This window comes from Danio rerio, chromosome 7 (assembly GCF_052040795.2).
Source record: "Danio rerio strain M-AB ecotype USA chromosome 7, GRCz13ab, whole genome shotgun sequence".
NCBI classification, from domain to species: domain Eukaryota; kingdom Metazoa; phylum Chordata; class Actinopteri; order Cypriniformes; family Danionidae; genus Danio; species Danio rerio.
Genome location: NC_141027.1, coordinates 7,584,549 through 7,598,633, shown reverse-complemented (window position 1 = coordinate 7,598,633; position 14,085 = coordinate 7,584,549). Strand labels below are relative to the sequence as shown.

The following is a 14,085-nucleotide window of genomic DNA, read 5'->3' as shown; positions in this document are numbered from 1 at the left end:
TACACACTCAAAACATGATCTTCTGTGCGCAACACTGTTAACACACATGCAACAAGCCATCTTACACACTCAAAACATGATCTTTTACACACACAATTGCTAACACACATGCAACAAACCATCTTACACACTCAAAACATGATCTTCTGTGCGCAACACTGTTAACACACATGCAACATGCCATCTTACACACTCAAAACATGATCTTTTACACATACAATTGTTAACACACATGCAACAAACCATCTTACACACTCAAAACATGATCTTCTGTGCGTAAAATCTACGCACACATGCAACAAGCCATCTTACACACTGAAAACATGATCTTTTACACACACAATTGTTAACACACATGCAACAAACCATCTTACACACTCAAAACATGATCTTTTGTGCGCAACACTATTAACACACATGCAACAAGCCATCTTACACACTCAAAACATGATCTTTTACACACACAATTGTTAACACACATGCAACAAACCATCTTACACACTCAAAACATGATCTTTTGTGCGCAACACTGTTAACACACATGCAACAAGCCATCTTACACACTCAAAACATGATCTTTTACACACACAATTGTTAACACACATGCAACAAACCATCTTACACACTCAAAACATGATCTTTTGTGCGCAACACTGTTAACACACATGCAACAAGCCATCTTACACACTCAAAACATGATCTTTTGTGCGCAGAATTGTTAACACACATGCAACAAGCCATCTTACACACTGAAAACATGATCTTTTACACACAGAATTGTTAAAACACATGCAACAATCCATCTTACACACTGAAAACATGATCTTTTACACACACAATTGTTAACACACATGCAACATGCCATCTTACACACTCAAAACATGATGATCTTTTGTGCGCAACACTATTAACACACATGCAACAAGCCATCTTACACACTCAAAACATGATCTTTTGTGCGCAACACTATTAACACACATGCATCAAGCCATCTTACACACTCAAAACATGATCTTTTACACACACAATTGTTAACACACATGCAACAAACCATCTTACACACTCAAAACATGATCTTCTGTGCGTAAAATCTACGCACACATGCAACAAGCCATCTTACACACTCAAAACATGATCTTTTGTGCTAACACACATGCAACAAGCCGTCTTACACACTCGAAACATGATCTCGGCATAACATGGTTAATTAACTAAGTTATTGCATGTAATAATACATGTAGTTGGTTATTTTATGAAAGCTTTGCCTTTTATAAATTCATAAAATCCCACACATTGTTTGAAAGTCAACGGAGAACTTGTAGACTTCAACAATGCAGAATGAAGCTCCTTAACCTTTGGTATTTACACTGTGTGTGTGTTTGTTTCTGCTAAACAACAGATCCTTTGTGTACACTACTCAGGGAAAGTGTTTAACAATCTCTCAATCACACACATGCACACACACACACACACACTCAGATGACTGTGATAAGTCCTGGCGGTGTTGTGCATTATGCACTCATAAGTGTTTTGAAAGCAAGATTAATAGTGCGTACGTGGCTTTCTAGAGGTTTTATTAGTCTGACACGCTGGTTATAATAGATGGTCAAAGTGCTGTGATGTGGTTGGACACTGGAAAAGCAAAGGCAGTTAATCCTTAAACTGCATGTCTGAAGTGTGAAGTCGGCAGTGTGACAGAGGTGGAAAGATAAATGATGAACAGTGAGCTTTTACATTTACAGGCTTGATTTCAGGTTATAATGAATGACATGCATGTCAGATGTTTGGGAAATTTTGGGATTTGTCCAATGGAAAAGCAAATATAAATAATACATTGATTAATATATTATATACATTATGTACCTAATAAAGTGGCCTGTGAGTGTATGTTACTAAAGAACAATTCAAAAACAGAGTTTACTATAAATGACTGGTATTTTCTCATGTGGGAAATATTATATTATATTATATTTATTATATTTATTATATTATATTATATTATATTATATTATATTATATTATATTATATTATATTTATTTTGTTATATTATATTATATTATATTATATTATATTATATTATATTATATTATATTTATTATACTATATTATATTATATTTATTATATTATATTATATTATATTTATTATATTATATTATGTTATATTTATTATATTATATTTATTATATTATATTATATTTATTATATTATATTATACTATATTATATTTATTATATTATATTTATTATATTATATTATATTATATTATATTATATTATATTATATTATATTATATCAGATTGTCTTGATCATGTCTACATGCTCAAATGCATTGAGTTGCTACCATGTAATTGGCTAATTAGAAATTTGCAGTTAAGTGTACCTAATAAAGTGGCCGGTGAGTGTATAGGTCTGCAGTATAATACACTTTACTGTAGTATGGTTTAAAAGCACATCAGTATTTATTATGAATTACTATAGTATTTTTGATATGGATTGTGACGTCACATACTTTTGAAATACTATATTGTATTGAAGGATTACCATATTTAAGTTAATGTATTGACATACATGCTTAAATTATATGGTATACACTATCCATTTGACTTTAAAATGGTTCCTGGATAGTATTGAAATAAAATATTTATTGTAATACCAGTGTGTGACAAATAATGTAAACATTAAGCAAACTTTACCAGCGAAAATGCACTATAGCTACTGAAATAGCTTATTAGCATTAGCATTGTTTTTAGTGTTTTAACAAGAGCTTTTCTTTTAACAGGTTTTATTTCATGCATCAAACTTAGGAAAAATCTTACATTGGTCAAAGGACATAGCAAATAACCTAATGTATTTGTGATGTCACATTAAGATACTATGATTACTATTTATATTATGGGTGCTTAAAATAACACCATGTCCATTTGATATTCTTGGATATGATGTCAATTACTGTAAGTAAAAATGTAAATAATGTAAAATATGAACTAAACATCAGGAGAAATAATAGGAAAAATGTACTAATGTATACTGAACTTCATTTTAACATCACTTTTTCTCTACACAACCAGGAAAAGGTTTAACATTTACTGTAAGATATGCAACAAATGCAATGCATGCAAAGAGGAAGTAAAACAAACTGGGTTAAGAAGTCAGCTCAAATTCACAAGCAACTACCGAAAAAAACTGGGTCAAATGAGTCAAAAACAAAAGAGGAATTGAAAGCAGACGTGCAGAGAATATAGGAGGAGTTACAGGGCACACATAACGCCTTCTGTCGAGTAGTTTATTATATATAACGTTATATATTTTTGGCTCTGTGTGGATTTCTGAAGAGATTATTGAGTCTCGACTGGTAGTCAAGTCACAACTGACAAACCAAACCCATTAAACAGGCAATTCAGAGGCTCGTGTGAGCTTCGACTGTGCTCATATCAGGACGAACATCCGGAGATAACGAGAGGAACCATCATGTTGTGAGTTTTACGTTTTTGTAATCGAGTAAACGATTGAATTTGTTACCGTTTAGCGAAATTGAACAAAGGGAAACGCGGATGTTTTTCGGCTATTATGCTAGCGGCATGTTCTGCGGTCACATTACGACTGTGTATTTTGACATCCGCATGATTTACATGTAAACATTACAGGTTAATTTAATACATCTATGCTGGAGAGTGAGTTTAAAGCATTTGGGTTTGATAAATATTCAGCATTTTAACGTGGATTCCTCCTTAGCGGATAGTCATATGACTAACGTCAACGTTTGTTAGCCGCTGTTAGCTTGAGCTGCTTTCAGCTCATTTTAGCCTGTCAGGTATGATTTAAGACATTAAAACTGGGTAAATATCGCTATTAAGTAACATAAGTTTAATCTTGGTTTATGTTTTGATGATTTCGTAAGACAGATTGTTTTGTTGCTTGGTGGATGTTTTAAAATAGCATTAGCTAATATTACAAGAAGCTAACCTTAATAATCACGTTATTTGTTAGTTTTAAACTTAAAATAAGACGATTTCCGTTCATTTCCCCCATAAATGTAGTCATGATGAGGTTTATCCTTTAATAATTGTGTAAAAACATCAAATAAGACGTTAAATATGCAAGGTGGAAATGAACAAAGTTAGTCAAGTGTTTTTGGTTTGACACTTGTACCATTGTATCTTGATTTCCTTCTCTCTAATATGCGTCATTTCTTATATTTTTACAGCTTGTTGTTCTTGTTTTGATAAGATCAAACGAGGAGTCGCATCTTTTTGCTCACAACTTTACATAAATGCCCTAATATCCTTGTCAAATCTAATGCATTTATTTCCAATCATTTTATCTTTTCCAGGAGTGCATCCACAGGAATGTTCATGCCAAGCTTGGGTTCCCTGTGCGGTCCGGTTTGCAGATAACCAGTGACTGTAACATGAGGACCGGTGGAGAATGACATCCCATTGTTACGGAGAGCCATTGAAAATGAAGAGGGTGAACGGATACGTGATCATTTATTTAGCATCCGTGATTAGTTTCTGTGCAGCAGGGGCTTTGAACATCACAGCGGTGGATGGAGAGGGAGGAGAGAACAGGACGGAGGCCAACGGTGCAGGTTCGATCCCTGTGGTGGTCACCAAGACCAGCCAGATCATCGCCCGTGAGGGAAACTGCGCTTTAATTGACTGTAATGTCACCGGTGACCCTTTCCCTAATGTCCAGTGGTTCAACTCACACGGACACCTGCTCGACACAAAGAAAAGTGGTACGTTTACAGTGAAAATCTATCTATCTATCTATCTATCTATCTATCTATCTATCTATCTATCTATCTATCTATCTATCTATCTATCATCTATCTATCTGTCTATCCACATGACTATCCATCCATTCATCCATCCACATGACTATCCATCCATCCATCCATCCATCCATCCATCCATCCATCCACATGACTATCTATCTATCTATCTATCTATCTATCTATCTATCTATCTATCTATCTATCTATCTATCTATCTATCTATCTATCTATCTGTCTGTCTATCCACATGACTATCCATCCATTCATCCATCCACATGACTATCCATCCATCCATCCATCCATCCATCCATCCATCCATCCATCCATCTATCCATCCATCCACATGACTATCTATCTATCTATCTATCTATCTATCTATCTATCTATCTATCTATCTATCTATCTATCTATCTATCTATCTATCTATCTATCTATCTATCTATCTATCTATCTATCTATCTATCTATCTATCTGTCTGTCTATCTATCTATCTATCTATCTATCTGTCTGTCTATCCACATGACTATCCATCCATTCATCCATCCACATGACTATCCATCCATCCATCCATCCATCCATCTATCCATCCATCCACATGACTATCTATCTATCTATCTATCTATCTATCTATCTATCTATCTATCTATCTATCTATCTATCTATCTATCTATCTATCTATCTATCTATCTGTCTGTCTGTCTGTCTGTCTGTCTGTCTGTCTGTCTGTCTGTCTGTCTGTCTGTCTGTCTGTCTGTCTGTCTGTCTGTCTGTCGTTCGACCTACCTATATACCCATCCATCCATCCATCCATCCATCCATCCATCCATCCATCCATCCATCCATCCATCCATCCATCCATCCATCCATCCATCCATCCATCTGATTATCGTGTGCATCCATCTGTCTATCTGATTTACTGTTCCCGTATCTCTGTGCACTTCATGTAATGGAGTTAACTTCCATTATAATCAAATATGGCAGATAGTGTTGAGGTATTGATTTTCCCCAGCTAAGTGTAAAGATGTTTTATTGAGACCAAATAGACACAACAAACCCAATAATCTCATTATTGTAAGCTTTAGGAGTACGCTATAAGAAAATTTTTTTTTACAGAAGTATCAAGACTGTGTTTGTTTGATCAAAACTACAGTAAAAACAGTGAAATAATATTACAAATTTAAATGATTGAATATTTTTTAAATCTGTAATTTTATCTATGTAATGCAAATCTAAATTTCAGGATACTGTAACCTTCAAAAGAACACAACTTTTGTGACATAATCACTTATTTGATTCCATTAATGCATCTTTGCTGGATAATAGTGTACATTTCTTAAAAATGATTTCATAACCCAGCTTTTTGAACAGTATTGTACACTACCTAACTAAAGTCTTGTCGACTGTGTAAGTTTTAAGAACAACTACTAATAACTTGACTTCTAGTTGATCATTTGGTATCAGAAAGGGCTTATATGAAAGGCAAAGGCCTCTAGATTACGCTTAATTTTACCACAGTAAACATGTGATCATGCCTTGACTTGTAATTATTTAATCAGGACAGTAAAGTCTCGTCACTTAACAGAAATAATGTCCAGTATAGAATATAAAGTCATGCTGCAGTGGAAACAGAATGAATGATGTGTCTGACTCCATCATGAGCTTGGAGGACTGCATTCATACATCTCTGACATGACTCAAATCACTGATTAATAAAGTCATCTGGAATGGCAAAGACAGCGTTCCTGCAGGACTCCCAGAGTTCATCAAGATTATTTGGATTCATCTTCACTGCCTCCTCCTTCATCTTACCCCAGACATGCTCAATAATGTTCATGTCTGGTGACTGGGCTGGCCAATCCTGGAGCAGCTTGACCTTCTTTGCTTTCAGGAGCTTTGATGTGGAGGCTGAAGTATGACAAGGAGCGCTATCCTGCTGTAGAATTTGCCCTCTCCTGTGGTTTGTAATGTAATGGGCAGCACAAATGTCCCCATACTGAATGTAGCCCCAAACCATGATTTTTCCTTTACCAAACTTGACTGATTTGTGTGAGAATCTTGGCTCCATGTGGGCTCCAGTAGGTCTTCTGCAGTATCTGTGATTGGGAAGCAGTTTAACAGATGATTCATCAGAAAAATCCACCTTCTGCCACTTTTCCAAATGACAAACTAGAAGTCGAGTTATTATTTGTTGCTCTTACAATTGGAATTCATGACAAGACTTTTGTCGGGTACCTTACATATTACAAACTGATAAATGCTACAGGATCATAAGGAAGTATATATGAATAAGATTTTTCTTGGAAACACTTTCCATCTGTTTTGGTGTCAAATTGTATTCAAACTTATTTTTAGTTGATTAAATTTCAAAAGGGCGAGGCAGTGGCGCAGTAGGTAGTGCTGTCGGCTCACAGCAAGAAAGTCGCTGGTTCGAACCTCGGCTCAGTTGGCGTTTCTGTGTGGAGTTTGCATGTTCTCCCTGCCTTCGTGTGGGTTTCCTCCGGGTGCTCCGGTTTCCCCCACAGTCCAAAGACATGCGGTACAGGTGAATTGGGTAGGCTAAATTGTCTGTAGTGTATGAGTATGTGTGTGTGTGGATGTTTCCCAGCGATGGGTTGCAGCTGGAAGGGCATCCGCTGCGTAAAAACTTGCTGGATAAGTTGGTGGTTCATTCCCCGGATTAATAAAGGGACTAAGCCGACAAGAAAATAAATGAATAAATTTCAAAAGTTAAAACTCTTAATGATAGGTTTCCTTTGGAGTTATTGCTAATTTTTTATTTATTTATTTAAAATTTGAATAAATACACATTTAAAAAAAAAAAAATTGTTAATTTTGGGAATGATCACAGTAGTGTTAGCACAGTGTTAGTAGTTTTTCGCCATTATTTATTGCATTCACTCTCTTGTGAGATGTTGAGATTTATCTGTTATGCAACGTTTTGATCTTTAAATCTGCTGATATAAAACGTGACTCTCTAATTCCCAGCTGATGAGTGACATTTGGAGGATTACTGATGACGGGCTTGGTGAAAGAGAAAACTGACAGCGGTTTTTTTTTTTTTTTTTTTTTTTAAGTGTCATGGGAACCTCGCTGCTATTCATGTTTGTGTGTGTTGTTAATTGTCTGGGTGTGTCATTGTGTGAAGGACTAGTGTGCCTAAACCATTTGACATGTTTTAACTTGCAAAGCATATGTGAATAGATTGACATGCATGCTTGAGTTTATACTTTCAGTTTATTATTATTCGACAAATGTTTTTGGGCGTAGCTTCAGCTTTAAAGGAACACTCGACCTATTTTTAAAAATATGCTCATTTTGCAGCTCTCCTAGAGTTTAATAGTTTAGTTTTAACATTTTTTAATCAAGTGATCTTCGGGTCTGGTCGGAGCATTTTTAGCTTAGCTTAGTATAGATCATTGAGTTGGATTAGACCGTTAGCATTTTGCATAAAAATGACAAGGTTTAGATAATTTTCCTGTTCAAAATTGACTCTTCTGTAATTACATCGTGTACTAAGACCAACAAAAAAGTAACTACACAAGAGTCAAGCGTTAAACAGGACATTTATTGAATTACAAGATGCTAATGGTCTAATCCGATTCAATTATCTATGCTAAGCTAAACTAAAAGTGCTTCCACCAGACTCGAAGATCACCTGAAAAGATTAAAAAAATGTTAAAACTAATCTGTGACACTAGTAAAAGCAGTAAAATTATATAATTATATAATTCCCTTTATAGCTAAAGCTATGGACAAAACATTTAAGAAACAAACTACTTTTTTTTTTTTAAAAATATGCTCCTTTTACTGCTCTCCTAGAGTTAAATATTTTTTAATGAATAAATTTTATTTTATTTTTTACATTTTTTAATCTATTCAGCCAATCTTCGCTCTGCCAGGAGCACTTTTAGCTTAGCTTAGCATAGACAATTGAATTGGATTAGACCATTAGCATCTTGTAATTCAGTCAACTCTGGACTGAAGGCGTGTCTGAAGTTGGGGCTGAAGCAATCGTCATAGAAGCGTCAGCCAATGAAATTCAGTTAGCGATAGGCCACTGTCTAGCTGGTGTATTTGCAAACAGCGATGTGATTGTCTGACGCTTTTGTCAGCGCTTAAAAGTTGAGCTAGTCCCAACTTCTGCAGCGAGCAACGCCTCTGAAGCGGCGCTGACGGATCCACAATGCAGTTCGGCAATGCCTGACGTCACCCATTCAAAGTGAGTGGGAAGCTTTGTCACTGACGCCCCGTGTGAATGTGGTGCTACAGTTTTGTTGGTCTTAGTAGACGATGTAATTATTGAAGAGTCAATCTTTAAACAGGAAAATGATCTAAACTTTAGGTCATTTTTATATGAAATGCTAATGGTCTAAACCGATTCAATGATCTATGCTAAGCTAAATGTGCTTTGAGATCTAGGCAAAATGAGCCTGTTTAAAAAAAAATAGTTGCCTTAAAGTCATTATTTGCAAGTCATTTGACTATACTAAAGCTGAGTATTTAAAAAATGTGGAGTGGAATTCGGTTTGTCATCAGGAATGGTTTGGATTGTTTGTTGTCAGTTGTGAAAGACTTACTAGCTAACTAGCTCTGAAACACTACTGGCAGTGTTGAAACCGAAGAGACCTTGATTTAAATCAGCTAAAAAGCAAAACGTGAGTCAATTCATCAGTGCGTGATATTCATTCTCGATAAGGCCTGGATTTGGCATTATGATTGTAAATGGAAAGTAGTTTTCATGTTATTGACTTTTAGCTGCTGACTATTGGTGAAAGTATGAGGAATTCACTTGCATAATGTTTTGTAAAGGTCTGATTGAATGATTTCAGGCTGCTGCCGCCAGTAAGCAAATACTGAGGAAAAGGTTGAGTCTAGTGCTAAAAATAGACGTATTGATTTGAACTAGTTTTTAAATTTGCTCAGCATTTTGAACCAGGTTTAGTGTCCAGCTTTTTACTTTTCAAATGAAAATGAAGCTAACCCTGGATCAGTGCATAAATTGTAACCTAATTTCCAAATACAATTTTTATGTAAATATATTTGGTCTGAAGACATGTATTTATGAAAAGATTGTAAAAAAAGAAAGTAAATGCTAAGTAATGCTCTCTTTTTTGAATAAGAACCTGGGGTGCGTTTCCGAAAGCCGTCGTTAGCCAACTAAGATCGCAAGTTTCATCATTACAATCATAGTCTGTTAATTTAGCGTTTTCCAAATCTTTCAATGAACATTTGCAAACTGCATCACAAAGTTGTATGCTTGCAACTACACCTCTAGAGCTGTAGTTAGAAGCAGAGTTCCTGGCCGTGTTCTATTTCCAGTTACCTGCCCTCAGCCCTATTCCTTTTGAATGTTCCAACATTAAAATTCAGAATTATTTAAAAAAAAAAACATTAAAGTCATCTCTCTTAGGTGTAATTTGCATTCAAAGTATTTTTTTTTACAGTTCAGTATTAGCAATCTACATATTGACGATTGCATTCCTTTCGTAGTACACTTTGAAAACACTTATGCCATTTTGAACGCAGCCGTGGCTCATGACAAAAGCTATAGGTGATCTATTTTTTAATAGCGGAATTTATGTTACGTCTCCAAAGCTTGTGAAAACAAAAAATATATAGCATATGTTAAACAGCGGCAAGTTTGGTGAAATGATGACCTTCACGGCCAATCACAGTCATTTCTGTTGAGCATGTGAACACAATGGCCAATCAGCGCTGTTTAAGAACGTGCTCGACAGCGCTTAAATGTTAGCGGGAAATGGACGTTTCTAGATCGAATTCCAGTATCGTGACAACACTAATTCCCACCCATAATAAACACAACAAACAAAACCTTCAGCCTGCAGAGTTTGTGACTTTGTGCTGCTTTTATTTCCTGCAGATGGTAAATGGTGGATTCTGGACAGCGGCGTCCTCAACATCACCAGCATCACGTTTGCAGACCGCGGGAAATACACGTGCGTGGCGTCCAACTCTCATGGCACGGCCAACTGCACGGTGACCCTCCGCGTGGTCTTCACCAACGGAGACATGGGCGTTTACTACATGGTGGTGTGTCTGGTGACGTTCACCATCATAATGATCCTCAACATCACGCGCCTCTGCATGATGAGCAGCCATCTCAAGAAAACCGAGAAGGCCATCAACGAATTCTTCCGCACGGAAGGTGCAGAAAAACTCCAAAAGGCCTTCGAGATCGCAAAGCGCATTCCTATCATCACCTCGGCGAAAACGCTGGAGCTAGCGAAAGTCACGCAGTTCAAAACCATGGAGTTTGCGCGCTACATCGAGGAGTTAGCGCGCAGCATCCCGCTCCCGCCGCTAATCATGAACTGCCGCACATTCATGGAGGAGATCCTGGAAGTGGTCGGCGTGGAGGAAATGAGACACACTTTTGTTCGGCAAGCCCCCGAGAGTCTCGATGGACACGGCGCGGTGGCCGCTAGCAATCCTGCTGATGTTTTTACTATTTTGCGCGAGCGTGAGCGCAGCGAGTCTCCAGCCGCAGACTCAGACGACGCCTCGCTTCATGAGCAGCCTCAACACATCGCCATTCAGGTTTCGGTTCATCCGCAGTTAACATCACCAGGATGCTGTAACATAGAAGCCCCACCCCTTTCTGAAATAGGCTCCACCTCTCCACCCCCATTGGCTCAGCTGCCTCTGGTGGAGGAGTCTGTTGAGCAGGAAAACAAGGAGGAGTCTGTTCAAGAGGGTGGTGCTACAAAGAAAACCCAAGTCATTTATGAAAGCCATGTGTAATATCCTGAAGGAAGGATTATGACCTCGCTATGCATTTGCTTTGGGGCAAGAAAAGGTCAAGGTTTGTGTTTTTGTTCTTTTCAGAAGAAATTGCTTTCTATTTAGTCATCTTAAAACAAGATGAAGAGCTGCGTTTTTGTGTTTGATCTCTCGAAACTCGAATGTTCGGTTCATATTTCACCTTGAAATCAATTGGGAGAAAAATTCGTAGTTGAATTTTTTTGCTTAAACACAATAAATAAAACCCATAGATTGTTTTTTGCATTGAATTGGGAAATTTTCATTACAATCGTTTAGATTTAACCCTTTTTTTCCCCCCAAAAAAGTTATTGCAAATTTGCAATTTGTAAAATGCAGTTTTTGGTACTGTGTTTAGTTAAAGAATTTCTAAAAATATACATTTAAAATGTATTTAAGCATTTATATTCGTTCAGTGCTATCATTTGCAAAAATAAAAATACAAGAAAATCGATGCAGACTTGCATTAGCATTTTGAATTATGAGATGATCGCTAATAAGTCACAATCCAGATCTATTGCATTGAATTGTGGCATTTTAACAGATGTTTCCCAAAAGTTATAACAATGCATAAAATGTTGTTCCTGTCACTAGGGGTGTAACGGATCACAAATCTCACGGTTCGGATCACCAAAAAGGGAGGAGACAAATGTCATTTGCTTTTCATTTATTACAAAAACAAAACTCTGCAAGAAACTTTTGGATTTAACAAAAAGAACGGAGAAGCTGTAATTTTATCAAAAATACAATGAAGAAATAATCGGCTGAATAAAAATAAACAGTACTATATTCAGTACTGTGAGAAATTCACTATTGCTGATAACACTAAATGTAGAAATCTAACATAATTTTAACGACCCAAATTTATTTTTTAGTCTCCTTTTCAATAAATGCTTCAGTCATGCACTCATAAGCCTTGGTTTCATTGCTAGATGATCCTTTTTGAAGAATTATTCAGTGACATATTTTTGATGGCTGGTTGTCGCCACCTATTGGTTAAATAATGTAATTGCTGCATACAACTTTCAGTTTGAGCGTCAAGTTAAATGCATACGATGGTGATTTTAATCTTTACCTTAAACATCAGTGGTTTTATCTTTTATCCAAACCATGAACTGTCATGCCAGTACTTCTGTGTTATTTAACTCCTGATAACTTCCTAATGAACTCAAAAGACTAAAGACTACATCTCTTTCTTGATTTTTGCGTTTTCAGATTTAAATGCCACGATTCGAAGGATTAATAAACATGCAAATCACCATCATTTATCATTTTTGTTGCATAAGTATTAGGGTTAGGTCGATAGACGATGCCATCATCCATTGCCGATAGACGTCACGATGCTGAGCCAGCACCGCGATCCTCTGCCTCGCCCCCTTTTACAAACCTATTCGCGAAAAATACACACGTTAGCCCCATTTACACTAATACATCTTAGTTTTAAAATAGCATTTTAGAACGAAAACAATCCACATCCACACTGGCGTTTCATCTTGCATTTCTGAAAAGCCCTCCTTCCACACTTGTTGAAAACGCACATTATACAGTGCAGAAACGGCTAATGAGGTTGATAGCTTGATTCTGTTTTATTATAATAGCTATTAATTTTAATAAGCTGAACTGTTTGCTAATGTATATATATTTTTTCTTTTGTTAATAATAATTTAATACATATTACTGACCATTTAACTGTTTATTTACAATGAAACAGCTTAAAATGAACATATTTAGTAATTTGGGGTTTTATTTAAGGGGGGGGTGGGTGATGTTGGGGGAATCCCTTATTATGGTGGGCATATCCCTTATTTTCACATCCCAATGTTGACCGGTATGTTTTGGGAGTGTCCAGCGGAGTATCATAACTAAAACCTTAATACATTAAATAAAAGTTTCAAAGGTTTTACTTTTTATTTCATGCTTAAAATGCAAATCCAATGAGATTCACTTCATTTGGTAAACAAAGCAAGTCTCTCATATAACTTATCTACTAAAAGACAGAACATATTACTTAACAAACTGTGTTGTGCATAAATCAGATGACCAATTTCCTAATAGTCAATAATATTGCTGTAAGTAATTAAAAAACTGAATAAATTTAGAATTACACACATTTACTCAAGTAAATAAACAGAATTAATGATGGGCTAAAAATCTGCAGAATTCTGCACGCGCAGATTCCGTGTGGGCCTGCGAATAACTTCTGTCATCATTATATATAAAGCCGAAATGCTTTCATACATGAGATTGAATGACATGAGAGGCAATCTCTCTCTATGATCATTACAGATTTAGGATTAAACTACAAGTAAAAAATTTTTATTAATCCGCAGGTCATGTGTGTTCATAACTGTGGGTTGATCCGTTACACCCCTACTCATTACTATATTTGTCAAGAACAAAAAATATCTAGAAGTTTTGTAATTTCAGTATTCGCCAATGCAGGTGTGCAATAATTATAAACACAAAAATCTGAATCTGGTGGTAAAATAAATGCTGAAGATAATCACAAAGCCAAATTTTAAAATA

General features: G+C 36.0%; 2 protein-coding genes across 2 annotated transcripts in view; one reads left to right on the top strand and one right to left on the bottom strand.

The window, feature by feature from the left end:
- actn3b (actinin alpha 3b) overlaps positions 1-14,085 on the bottom strand; it is a 701,279-nt gene that overhangs the window by 49,529 nt on the left and 637,665 nt on the right. The window lies entirely within an intron of this gene.
- On the top strand, positions 3,346-12,269 carry mfap3l (microfibril associated protein 3 like; the record flags this gene model as incomplete). The annotated part of the gene is given in 3 exon segments (NM_001328051.2): positions 3,346-3,475; positions 4,333-4,740; positions 10,661-12,269. Coding segments are annotated over 2 exon segments (1,194 nt in total). The 3' UTR covers positions 11,542-12,269.